General features: G+C 56.6%; 1 protein-coding gene across 1 annotated transcript in view; it reads right to left on the reverse strand.

Annotated features, from left to right (window-relative positions):
- PKD1L1 (polycystin 1 like 1, transient receptor potential channel interacting) overlaps positions 1 to 13,495 on the reverse strand; it is a 115,331-nt gene that overhangs the window by 66,041 nt on the left and 35,795 nt on the right. Inside the window, 7 exon segments of the mRNA XM_043588424.1 lie at positions 1,630 to 1,851; positions 4,156 to 4,337; positions 8,107 to 8,313; positions 10,408 to 10,540; positions 11,099 to 11,338; positions 12,070 to 12,238; positions 12,661 to 12,780. Of these exon segments, the coding sequence (XP_043444359.1) occupies positions 1,630 to 1,851; positions 4,156 to 4,337; positions 8,107 to 8,313; positions 10,408 to 10,540; positions 11,099 to 11,338; positions 12,070 to 12,238; positions 12,661 to 12,780 (1,273 nt within the window).

A 13,495-nucleotide genomic window follows, 5' to 3' on the forward strand; every position in this document is an offset into this window, starting at 1 on the left:
CCCCGCAGCCCCCCGAATTCCTTCCCCAGGCTCCTTTGCTGACCAGCACTCGCCAACACGTGCCCTGAGGAACGCAGTTCCTTAGGCAGTATGGGTGGTCAGGGTTTGCTGCCGCGGGCCTGATTCGACGGGTTTCTGTCCTGTGGGACTCGGGGGCCTCGGCAGGCCAAGGTAGAGAGACCCCCCCCAAACTCCCCTAGCATGTGTGCGGTGCAGGTGTTCCCCCCGTGTCAGACCGCGGCCCCCCCAGCACAGGAGGTCCGGGTGGAGGGAGCACAGCACACGGGGCCATGCAGGCTCCTTGAGGGGCCTCAGGCTGGGCTGTCCCTATGTGTGCACGTACGTGTGTCTGCGTGTAAGTGGTCACATCTCTCTCCATGCACCACGTGCGCGTGCCTGTTGGGTAGGGACGGGCCAGATGCGGGAGGCCCGTCTGGCCCCAGACCTCGCAGAGACAGGGTCCACAGGGGCCCAGATAATGCCTGACAGGACTGATAGACATCCACCTTTAGAACATGGTGAGTACCTTCAAATAAATTCTTTATCTTATGAGTAGCAGAATTATATGGTACATTGTATTTTTTTAAAAAGGGCCTAATTTATTAGTATAATTATTTAAATGATGGCCCAAGGCTTGTAGCCCTGTACTGGCATTCCTTCACTTAAAAAAGATTTTTTTTTAAGTAGGCTCCACACCCAGTGTGAGGCTTGAACTCATGACTCAGAGATCAAGAGTCACATGCTCCACTGACTGAGCCAGCAGGGCACCCCCATTCCTTCATCTTTAACACACATCACGACTCAAAACCGATGCAGGCAGTCTGGGTCTGTATGGACCTTGGAGAAGTGTCCACTCTGTCTGCTGAGACTTGTTTCTCATGGCTTCAAACCTGAACCCCTGGGGGGCGGCGGGGCTCCATCACGGTGGTCTGCCTGACCTTGGTACCACAGCTCATGTCCTCTCCTTTGCATTGGTCCTGCCAGGCACGGCCAATTTGCTTCCTCCTCCAGGAAGCCTTCCAGAACCAGCTACCCACACTTCTAACTACACGTGTTTTCAACATGACGATGGCAACTGCCTAGACCTGTTGCAGGGTCCATGTATGGAAGCGGTCCCGCTCGCCTGAGTCCTTGCGGACGTCCCGCTTGCCCCCAGCCCGCTCCTCAGGACCTAGCTCCCCAGGGGAAGTCTGAAGCAGCGGCAGGGCACGCCAGCCTGCATGGTGCCGGCGCTGAGTGGGGCACTCACTCAGGTGCTAGTCTGGCCTCTGTGGTCATAGTATTTCTCTGCTCCTTCCACCTGCACCGCCTCCACGCTGCCATCTGGCCCAGCTCAGCGACGCCTGGAAGGCCCTGGGCAGAGGCCCTGAGATGCCTTAGCCCCTTCCAGGCTTGGCCTCAGGCCCCGGACACAGGAGCCCTCCCGCTTGGAGCACCCAGGTGCCAGCATGAGCCCAGCAGGCTCTGCCCTGGGGCCAGAGGACCGCGGATTCCCCCAGCCCTCCCTGGTCAGCCCCTTTCTCCTGTGGGCCCGGCTCCTGCATGCAGTGGCTCCCACACCCATAGGGCAGAGCACGGAAGGGTGCACCCCTTGGATCCGCAGTGCAGGGAGCACAGGACAGGACGCACCTGAGTGCCGAGTTGGGGCGAGGGGACAGGAACACCTGTGCCTCTGAAGAGTTCCGGCCGCCGCTGGACACCATCAGTGTCACGAGAAACTGGTCATAGGTGTCGCTCAGAGAGTCCGCAGGAAAGGAAAGGGTGGGAGCCCCGGCGTCCAGGCTGCGTGGAGAGGAGGCGGAGAAGCAGGGGTGCCCAGGGGCACTGGCCGCGGTGCACTTCCAGTGATACCTGTGGGACGCCACCGCGGGGCTGAACGCACCTACTCTGGCCTGTCAGGTGACCACCCCGGGGTCACTCAGTGGGCTTTCCCGGGGCCCCAGGGGAGCAGCTGGGCAGGGAGCTGTGAGGTTGCGCTTACACTCTGAGGCAGGGAGGGTGGGGGTGTCCAAAGTGGGAGCAGTACCGCCAGGTACCCACCCGGCTTCCTGGGCCAGGACATGAGCACCAGGCACGCTCAGTCCTCTGTACTTGCGACAGTCAGGAAGACAGCCCCAACCCCTGCCTGGGGCAGGTCCTGCCCGGGGCGGGGGGGGGGGCAGGGACACATGGAGACAAGCAGCGCCCCCCAGGGAGGTGCCGGCCCTGCAGCCTCAGGGACCCCTCCGTAGCACCCCCAAATCTGCACTCCTGCTCATCCCTTCAAGGTCACTTCCCTCTTTTGGCTGCAGGTAAGCTGGACCCGGACACCCGTCCTAACCCTCCCTGTATCCAGAGCCTGTCCAGCTCAGGCCCTTGTGGGAGTGACCCTCCCCGGGGCTCGGCGGGAACAATCCCCGTTCCCAGGGGGAGACTCAGCCCGTCTCAGCAAACACACACACTGAGCCCTTGCTTCTGGGTGCCACATGGGGCTGTCGGGAGGGCACAGCGTGACCAAGACCCCGCTGTCTCCTGAGGCCACAGTGCAGGAGGTACGCAGCCAGCTGCATGCTTTGTCCAGAGTGCGTACACATCACCGGCAAGTTGAGGGGCCGCCTCTGGCCTCCGCCAAAGCCCACACTTGGACGCAGCAAATGTCTACGCTGGTTATTCACGAACACTCACTGAGGCCCTGCTGGGCGCCAGGCACAGGGGATATGCCAAACCGCAGCCCTGCCCTTCTGGAGGGACCGTCCCAGAGGGAACAGACTGCTGACAGTGACAGCCGGTGAGCGGATATCCGATGTCATGGGGACAAGGCACAGAGTCGGGATGGGACCGTCGTTGCTTCAGATGGGGCCCTCAGAAGCCCCCCGGGAATGTGGTGTCTGAGCGCAGACGGAAGGAAGTGGGGTGGGGACGGTCCAGGAGTCAGCTGAGGGAAGATGTGGGAGGCACCCCCACCGCCCCAGCGCTGAGGGCAGGGGGGGAGCACGGAGCAGGAAGAGGACTCGGGGGACAGGTGGCCATAGGCCTGGGGCACGGGGAGTGCTCGGGCAGCGCTGCAGACTTTGGGGCAGGGCTTTGCGAGCTGCGTCCAGCTGCTCTGAGAAGCAGGGCCTGACGGTGGGCAGGGGGCAGCCGGGCACCGGTGAGGACGTCCCGTGGGAGGAAGCCGGACGCGGCCCTCGTGGCAGACGGGGCCAGCGAGTCTTCCTGACAGACCGGCCACGAAGGGGGAGAAGAGCAGCCGCGGCCGCTGAAGGCTTCGGCCTCGATAACAGGAAGGGCCTTCCATCAGCAGACGGGAAGGCCGCAGAGGGCCCGACGGGCAAGGGCACAGCCAGCCGGGAGTCCAATGGTGGTCTGGGTGGGGGCTGCATGGACGGTGTCCGTGGAGGGTGCAGCTCAGGGGGAGCAGGGTGCGGACAGTGTCCACATCAGGAAACTGGGTGAGGCCACTAGGGAAGGTGTGTGGACGGTCAAGGGCACCAGGCCTGAGACAGGGCCTCTAACGTTAAGGGACGTGCGAGACTCCGAGATCAAGCTCCCTGAACACCAAAGCAAGAACTTTAGTAACGAAATAACTTATTTGCTAAGGACGGACTGTTTGTGTGAGGTGTGAGCAGGGCCTCGGGAGAGGATTAGATCATGAAGGGGGGGGTGCCACGAAAAGACTGGCGCTCCTATAACATGGTCCCCAGGGAGCCCCGGGCCCCTTCAACCCTGTGAGGACACAGTGAGGGCACCAGCTCTGAACCAGGAAGCAGGTCCCCCCTGGACACGGAGCCAGCTGGCACCCCAGTCCTGGCCTTCCAGCGCCCAGAGGGGACAGAAGGAAGCGTGTGGTTTGTGGACGACGCAGGCCGGGGTGGCTTGTTACAGCAGCCGGAACAGATTGAGGCAGTATTTCAACTTCCATTTTCCAAAACACCAACTTACAAAGCTGCTCACGTGTTTAGTTCCACGCCTTCCCCAAATCCCTTACGTTACGATCCCGGGTGAAACATCAGTTCAACTAACAAGAGTGGAGGCACTTAAGTTGTTAGAATGACATGGCAGGATTTACGGCCACCTCTCCCAACGTTTCTGGGTCTGGGTTTGGAGAAGGCGATAGGTGGGGGGAGGGGGGGAGGTTATGCCCAGCCCAGATGGTCACACAGCCCCCGGGCTCACCTGAGAACGGCCCCAGGACTGTCTGGGTCATAAGACTGGGATCCCCTGAGGACGATGATGAACGAGGGGGCTCTGGAGATGAACAGGTGCGTGCCCTCGGAGATGACGCTCACGGGGGCCCGGGCTCGCACCTCCACCCCCACACGGTAGCTGCTGTGCATGACGCTGCCTTCCACCTGAACCTGAAACACCGCCGACAAGGGGGCATCACCTGGGGGACTGGGCAGGACGCCCTCCGGGGTGGACGCTCCTCTGACTCTGGAAGGAAACTGGGGCATCTAAATGCGCCGTTGGCTCCAACAGCGGCTCCGAGCACTGCACCGAGAGGGTCCGTTATTTCCAACCCCAGCCAGTCACCTTCGCCAGGCAAACAGCCTACTATGTGCCCGGTGGAAGCAGAGTGGCTAAAGCCAGTGAGGATGGGGGCATTCGCTCACCGCATCTGGAGGGCACACGGAGCTGGGACTCCTAGGTCTGGGGACAGAGCAACACCGTCAGTAACATGGCCCCATCCACTCAGTCCAGATGCCAAACCTACTCCACAGACAGGGAGTCTGTCCATCTGTCCGTGGTCTTGGACGGCACTGGCGACTTCCTTCAAACTACCTTTCTACCCCCATGTGATCGATGCTCTTGAAGCAAGTAAATGAACTTTGAGACAAATACTCTTCAACTCAGGAATATGGAACAGTTTATGAAGAAGGTATTTACAAGGGTTCTTTTAGAAGTTTGATGCAACTTTAAAACCAAATACAGCCTAACACCCACTGCTCTTTTCACGGGTCCTGGCTGGGTCCTCCGTGACTTTCTCCAAAAACGTACCCACGGTCCCTGCTGGCGGTTCTCCCGAGAGCGGGCCTGAGGGCGATCCGCCATCTCTGATGACACTCCAATCTGCCTGCCCAGCTCCTCCCGCCCAAGAAGCCAACAGGAACGTCCAGAGACGGGGATGTGCAGGGTGGGGGAACCCGTCAGGACAGTGACGGTAGGAGGTCTGGACATCTGAGGGAGTGGCCCCCGAAGGCGAAGTGATGACACGAGCTCGGATCTCAGCAAAAGCATCTTCTCAAGTTGGGTTGCCACGACTCGGACAAAGACACATCCATAGCCCACTCAACGCCAACGACACGGCTGATGAGTGAGTGTGTCAACCAGCGGAGCCATTGAGCTCCGAGGCGTGGACTGCAACCTTGACCCTTCCCACATAGGGCAGGCGAGGACACCTGTGACCCCACTGTCCGGATCTTGGGGAAAAGGGACTCTCAAGCGCTGGATGCATGAAGCTACCAGCACTGGGCCTCATCAATCATTTCGATGCCCATCTCTGTGCACCTTATCCAACGGCATGCGCTAGCTCAGAGCTGCAGGATGGAGAGGAAACCCATGTCCACACGGCCCTGTCTGCTTCTCTTTTTGCTAGGTCACAGAGCACTGACTCGTGACCTTACACAGTATGAACCAGCCTCTGCATGAATGACTGTTTCTAACCACACTGACAATGGTGCTTGTAATCTGCAGGGTTCGGAGCCACACCACAGGGAGATGGGCATCCGTGCCAGGCCTCTCGGGCAGGGGGCCAGACCGCCTGTCTTGGGAACTGTCCTCCACCCCATTCATGCCCAGCTGGAACACGGGGTGGTTAGGCTGGTCACACGGTCCATACCATGACCGCACTGGGTCTGCTCTGGGCCACATCTGTCCAGCTGAAATCTGCCCTTCTGGCAGTCGCTCCCCAAGAACCTCAGTGACAAGGAGACCCCCAAGACTGGTCACAGAACAGGAACGCCTGCTTGGTCTTGTCAATGTGATGACGGACAGTAAAGATTTTAAGCCACGTTAAACCAAGAAAAAATATAGACCGCTTCAGGAACAAGTGATTTCAAGAATATAATGGGGGTGCCTTGGGTGGCTCAGTCGGTTGAGTTGACTTTGGCTCAGGTCATGATCTCATGGTTCAGTTCATGAGTTCGAGCCCCGCGTCGGGCTCAGAGCCTGCAGCCTGTTTCAGATTCTGTGTCTCCCTCTCTCTCTCTGCCCCCTCCCCTGCTTGTGCTCTGTGTCTCAAAAATAAACATTTAAAAAAACATTAAAAAAATAAAATAATAACTGGGGCACCTGGGTGGCTCAGTCAGTTAAGCATCCCACTTTAGCTCAGGTCATGATCTCACGGCTCATGGGGTTAAGCCCCTTATCAGGCTCTGTGCTGACAGCTCAGAGCCTGGAGCCTGCTTTGGATTTTGTGTCTCCCTCTCTCTCTGCCCTCCCCTACTTGTGCTCTGCCTCTCTCTCTCTCTCAAAAATAAACATTTAAAAACAGGGAGTATTACTAATAAAACATTTCTACTATTTAAAAATTAACAGATCCTTGGGGCGCCTGGGTGGCGCAGTCGATTAAGCGTCCGACTTCAGCCAGGTCACGATCTCGCGGCCCGTGAGTTCGAGCCCCGCGTCAGGCTCTGGGCTGATGGCTCAGAGCCTGGAGCCTGTTTCTGATTCTGTGTCTCCCTCTCTCTCTGCCCCTCCCCCGTTCATGCTCTGTCTCTCTCTGTCCCAAAAATAAATAAACGTTGAAAAAAAAATTAAAAAAAAAAAAATTAACAGATCCTTATGATGCTTATTATAGACATACCAAACCTTGTCTCGTTTTCAGGCTCCTTCACCTGTTCCATTCCCAAAACACAAGGGCTGCCTGCTGGGGCTCCTCCCTCCTGCTCCTGTCCTCACTGCTCAGAAAGTGTCCCAAATGGACACTCTGCTCTCCTGAGGGAAATGAGGAGCAGTCTCACTGTACTCCATGCACTCGGTCTTGACCTTTGCGTTTTCCATTTCACTTGTGTGAGTAATCATGAGGGTAGGTGACTGGCTGTAAACCCACCTGCAGTCACCTGTTCTGCCTTTCTGCCCACGGCCACTGTGCCATTTCAGCTTCCTGTTGCCTCTGAGTTCACCATTAGAGTGCTCCAGAGTGATGGAACGTTCCAGACAGTATTCAGTAGTGAAGTCCCATCCTTCAGTCTACTCCCAACTCTTCCCTAATTAATACTTCTGAAGTAAAGTGTGGTTCCCACTCCGCTGCCTCTGACCTTTCCTGTGGACTTCATCTGCAACGGTGCTACTGTGGCCATCACCTGACCCTTGGGGAGGGGTCCAGGGCATGGTGGGACGAGCACAGATGTGGCAAGGAAGCATCTGGAAACCCTGATCGCGGTGCAATTCTGCTGAGACACGCAAGCACATGTCACTGCTCCCAGTGTGTGTGCTGGTGTCCCCAGGGACCTGAGGGACCCACACTGGTCTCCATGCATAGGGTAGGCCCTCATGTCCCAGATGAAGGAACAAAGCCCCCTCCCTATGGAGCTGGGGTGGCACCGGTGGTCTCCAGTCCAGCCTTTACACCTGTCAGGCAGACCCCAGACCCCTCATCAGGTCTATTCCCCACTTTCCCTGCCAGCCTGTGCCCCCTCGCGAGCCCTAGTCTCCTTCAGGGTCTTAGCCCCGGCTGCTGCCTCCCATGTCCTGTGCCCCATGAAGCCAACTCTCCTAGAAGAGACCACGACCTACTGTCACCATTTTTCCAGCCAAACTCAGCAAATGTCAGCACCAGCCTGGTCACCAGGGTGCCCTGGTGGCCCTGCTCTCTGACTAACATGCCCTCCCTTCCCAGGCAGCGGGCCCCTTGATGACACAAATACACCTTTAACATCCTGGGACTACCTCGGTGACATGGTCAAAGCAGGTGCACAGGAAGCTTTTGCTAAACAAATAAGGAGATTTTCACGATTACTCTGTCCGCATTTGGACATAAAATGTGTTAAAGGAATCAAGCACTTCTTGAGATCCCAGCCACACCTGTTGTGACAGCCCTCTTTTTCTTGGACAGAGCAGGCTGGGGTAACAGGGGCCGGGGTCCTGTTCGGAGGCTGGTGGAAAGCACGCTGGCCGGTCACCTACCTTGGCAAGCGCAGTGTAGTTCCCGGGCTGCAGGAAGTAGCCGGGGATGGTGAGGGTCTGCCCGTGAGTGCTGACAGCAGGGGGCAGGGGCACCCGTGCCCCCTCGGAGTTCCAGAAGGTCCAGGTGTAGGAGAGGCCTTGGGAGATGTCACAGAGGATCGCAGACTCGAACGTCACACCCAGGTTCACGGGCTGAGATCTCCATACCTGCAGGTTAAAGAGAAAAGAGTCTCGAAAGGTTCATTATGCCTGACGCCACAGAGAAGCATCAAAACTTACTCTCAACATCGGGCACCAGTGACCCTCCTGCATAATCACAGGGTGGGCCCCTTACAGCTGGAATACAAAACACTGAAACAAATACACATTCTTCCTGCAGACAAAATCATGAGTCAATATACAAAAACAAGAAAGAATACGTGAATGTTTATACTTATATACCCATGAGAGGAAAAATCCTTCTAAGCATAAGATTAATGGGAAAATATGAAAGGGAAAAGGTGAATAGATCTGATTCCATAGAAATTTAAACTTCTGAACAGTCAAATATAGTTTCAAAAAGATATCCACATAGAAAAGAAACACATGGGTAAAATACATGAAAGTTAGTATTGTTTAAAACTTTTTTATGTTTATTTTTGAGGAGACAGTGACAGAGTGTGAGTGGGGGAGGGACAGAGAGAGAGAGAGGCACAGAATCTGAAGCAGGCTCCAGGCTCCGAGCTCCAAGCTGTCAGCACAGAGCCGGGCACGGGGCTCAAACCCACGAACTGCGAGATCAAGGCCTGAGCTGAAGTCGGACACTTAACCACTGAGCCCCCCAGGTGCCCCAGTATTGTTAAAAATCAAGAAATATTAGGGGTACCTGGTGGCGCAGTGGGTTAAGTGTCTGTTTTCTCATCTTAGCTCAGGTCATGATCTCACAGCTCGTGAGTTCGAGCCCCGCGTCAGGCTCTGCACTGACAGTGAGGGGCCTGCTTGGGATTCTCTCTCTCCCTCTCTCCCTGTCTGCCCCTCCCCCACGTGTGTACACTCTGTCTCTCTCTAAAACAAATTTAAAAAGAAAGAAACTGGTATTTATTAAAATTGGAATGTGACTTTTGACGTTAAGTGTGTCCAGTGACAGTGGCTTCTCCTGATGCATTTCAGATGATTTCCCATTTTTCTTTACACTCTTAGAAAATGTGTTTGAGACAAAAAAATTATGAAGAAAAAACGGACTCATCAATGTTGTTTTATTTTAAAAATGAAAAAAACTTGAGTACTCTTTTTTGTAGAAAACAACCCCAGGAGGTGCCTGGCTGGCTCAGTCAGTGGAATGTGCCACTCTTGATCTCAGGGTTGTGAGTTCGAGCCCTCGCTGGGTGTAGAGCTTACTTAGAAAACAAAAAAAGAAGAGAACCCCAGATCACACAGCCAATACACAGTTTGAGCCACATGGCGTGGAGTCAACTCGACCTTGTTTAACCAGGGAAAAACCCCATTTGGTGGCTCAACCCAAGAGCAGAGTCAGGATTCAAGCACAGACCCCTCTCCCCTGATTCCAGGGGGACCCATGCTCCTAATGGCCACGTTAGGGGTCCCCCCTGACCTTCTGTCCATCTCCCCGACCCAGAGAGCCCACTGCCCGTGCAGACTGATGACCTTGTAGGCACATGCTGGCCTCATGGGGGCATGGGTCTCACTTGTAAGAGACTGTCACTGTCCCGTAGGGCCCACATGGCCAGGAACTACCCGGGTCTTGCCCGAGGGACTGTGTACCCCCCGATTCCCACTGCCTCATCTGGGGTAGGAGGTCCCCAACCCAAGACCCTGGTCAGCAGCCCATCAACGGCCTCTGATGCCAGAAAACCACGGGACACATTCGGGCAAATGCAGCCGAGTCCCAGGCTTTCACTCCGTGTGTCACTGGACACTTCTGCCCTGAAAGGGGAAATCCGCTCCACACGAGAGGCCTCAAAGGAACAAAAGGAATAAAAAGTGGCCCTACTTTTCCTAACCCGTAGTAGGCGCTCAGGGAAGGGCTGGCTGACACCATGTGTACCCGAACATCCCCTTCTCCTGACAACACTTCCGTGCTTTGCACCAGCAATTTCTGGAAAGCTTCTCAGAGCCAGCGGCTCTGAGCACCAGAGGAAGAGGGGAGAATGAAGGCCCAATCAGCCCAGAAGGAGGACCCCTGGGCCTGGCTCTGGGCGCTCAGAAGCCCTCAGAAGCGCCGCCTCACGTCCAGCACGGAGGGCCGGTTGCACAGAGCCTCCCTTTACTGCCCCAAGTGCCGTCGTTCTGGCCCAGCCCTACCTGCACCTTCCTCGGCCCCATGTTCTTCACCGGGGGCGGCTGGCAGGGCTCACGCACGACGAAAAGTTGCTTTCTCAGGGAGGCAGTGCTGACATCGTTGAAGGCGAGGACCTGGACGGTAAACTCCCCTTCCCTGGAAGGGCCACAACGCACAGGAATGAAGAGACTGAGCCTGTCCGTCTGTCCCTCCTCCTCTGGGACACCCTCCATCGGAGTGAGTGTAGGACTCCGAGCCGGGAGGCTCAGACCTGGACCCGGGTGGCCCGCGCCTCGTCCACTCCTAACCTTGAATGAGGCTTCCCATGGGCACGTCCACCTCCCCAGGCAGGCCTAGCTGTGCGTGGATCTCCAGAATGCCTCACGCCAGATAAACAGTGGGTGCTCAATAAATACCAAATGAAAGGACACAGCCCAAGCGCCTCAGGATGACAGAGAGGCCCTTCGCAGTCTTCCGAGCCCCTTCTACCCGCGTCGGGCCCCCACCCCTCGTCCAACTGCCCTCTCCGTGCCTCCTGGGGCTGAGAACGTCCATCTTCCTCCTGCCGTCCCCAGACCAGGAGCTCCCGGGGAGCAGCTGGGTTTACATGTCACTCTTCAGTATCTGCCAACGGCATGTGCTGCGGGGTCGGTTAGGAGACCCTTACGTGCCGGCCTCCGCGTGCAAGGCCCTGCCTGCGCCTGAGACCCTCACCTGCTGTAGCTGTGGCTGGCAGAGCTGCCCCCCGGGCCCACGGCGCCGTCCCCAAAGTCCCACAGGAAAGCGACGTCGCTGCCGAAGTTGAGTCTGCACTCAAAGGTCACGCTGGTGTTGAGCAGAGCCGAGGATGGGGATGCGAGCCGATTGGCGACAATTCTCCTCTGCGCCCTGATGCGGTGGGGCTCCGAGGACACCCTGCCCAGCCTGCTGGAAGCCTGCACCGTCACGCTGTACCTGGGGGGGGGTGGGGCGGGGACCGAGGAGGGGGCAGGTAGGGCAGGGGGAGACAGGAACAGGTCAGGGGCAGAGAACCCCGCCTCACTGCCTGAGAAAGGTGGGGGTGGGCATGGTCCTCCACAGGGCTTTCCCACTTACTGGGGGGCCACCCCTCGGTCATTAGGTCAGTCACCTCCAGAGTGGGGGGGGGGGGAGGGTCAAGCACTGGGACCCCTTCTTGGAGGGGGAATTTACCCAGGTGGGGGAGATGGGATCTGAACCCAGGAAAGTTTGGTTCCAAAGCCCCACACATGCCCCTGGTGCAAGCGGGAAGGAAGAAGCCTCTTCTTTAAATTCACATTTGAGGGGCGCCTGGGGGCCCAGTCAGTTCAGTGTCCAAGCCTCTGACTTAGGCTCAGGTCATGATCTCACAGCTCATGGGATTGAGCCCTGAATCGGGCTCTGTGCTGACAGCTCAGAGTCTGCTTAGAATTCTCTCTCTCTCTCTCTTGCTCTCTCTCTTTCAGTCTCTGCCCCTCTCCCGCTCACACTCTCTCCCAAAATAAATACACTTAAAGAAATCAAAGTTTAAAAATGAAAAAATAAACAAATGTACATTTGAAGTCCCATTCGCGGACGCACCAGCGGCACTAAGTGTGAATGTAGCTCAAGGTCATGGCGGGGAGACCTGTACACTGAGCTACGGCCACACTGCCAGCAGCCACCCCTCGTGATGCCCATTGACTGACCACTGGGGGATGCGGAGTCTTTTCCTAACGCTCCTGGAAGTTGTCCTCACGGGTGGGCCTTCTCCGAAATACCACAGGAACTCCAGGGGGACCGTCTCCTTGGTCACAGCCAGAAAGGTGATGTCGGTGTCAGTGGCAAACACGGTTCCGTTAGTGTAGACAGAGACGGCTGTGTATGTGAGGGAGGTACGGATGCTTCGGGCCATGCAGGGACCCCAGCCTCCTCACCTCCCACACGGTCGGGCGGGAAGGCAGGATCCTGAGCCCGCTGACACACAGGCGGCCCCAGTGCAAAGGCCAGCAAAGTCCTAAAGTGACAGGGCAATTCCCTTTGAAATCTCCTGGAAAGCGTCTGGTACAGGGTCAGGGGCTCCCAGAGGATTCTGCACCATAACCCACCCCGTACCTTCAGGCTGAAGCCTCGACGTGGGTGGTTTCTAGAAAGCCCTACAACAAACTACAGGGAAACACAGAGCTAGTTCAAGGGCAAAAGAAAATCTCAGCAGAGCTAATCGCGGAAACTGGCATTGCCCGGGGCCCTCGGGGATCCCGACTGACTCTGACAAGTCTAGAATCAGAAAGGGAACATACGCTGCATCTGGAACCGAACAGTCACGGGTTTCCACGCCTTGCCGCCACCCACTTGTGTCCGAGAAGTGAAGGACACGTTCCACGAGGGCCCAGTTGGAAAACGATGTGTGACGACAGTGCCTACGCGGGAAAACACAAAACAGAAAATGTGGCGACGATCTTAAAAATCCACTCCTCTGTCTCAAGCAACAGATGGTCCCCAGTTTCCATTTTTTACTCTCTCTGAATCCCAGTGGATTTCAAAATTCTGAAGCCCGAGGTTTGGAATCAGACAAGCCTGCGGAACGTGAACCCTGTCACAGAATGTTTTTCCCGGGAATCCTGTGTTTTCTCTTCTCCCCCAGGAACTGCCTGGCGTGGCAGTAACTGTTAATTCCTTTGCTGGATGGCCTCGTCTTTAAAGGGCCTCCCCGGTGCGCACCAAGGAGTGTCTTACTTCACAAGGGATCCTAACAGGGTCAGGCGGGGGCAAGCTTTTCACCCCTCGGACACGCAATGCAAAGGGCTGCACACACATGATACGTGTGCACACACGTACACATATATGCACACACGCGTGTGTGCGTGTACCGGGAGGGCAGGCACCCCACATGGTGTCAGGGTCCAGAGCAGGACCGTCGTGTCTGGGCACACTGGTCTGCTGGGACAGGAGGAGAGGAGACGGGTCTTTGTTCTCAGGGACTGGTGTTCTGTGCAGCTCTTCTCTTCACGGAGACAAAATCCTCTTTTATAACAATGGTAACGTGCAGTGGGTATTTTGTTCTTCATCAATACTCTAGAATATTTTTTTAACGTTTATTTATTTTTGAGAGGCAGAGCATGAGTAGGGTGGGGG

Source organism: Prionailurus bengalensis, chromosome A2, assembly GCF_016509475.1.
Source record: "Prionailurus bengalensis isolate Pbe53 chromosome A2, Fcat_Pben_1.1_paternal_pri, whole genome shotgun sequence".
NCBI classification, from domain to species: Eukaryota; Metazoa; Chordata; class Mammalia; order Carnivora; family Felidae; genus Prionailurus; species Prionailurus bengalensis.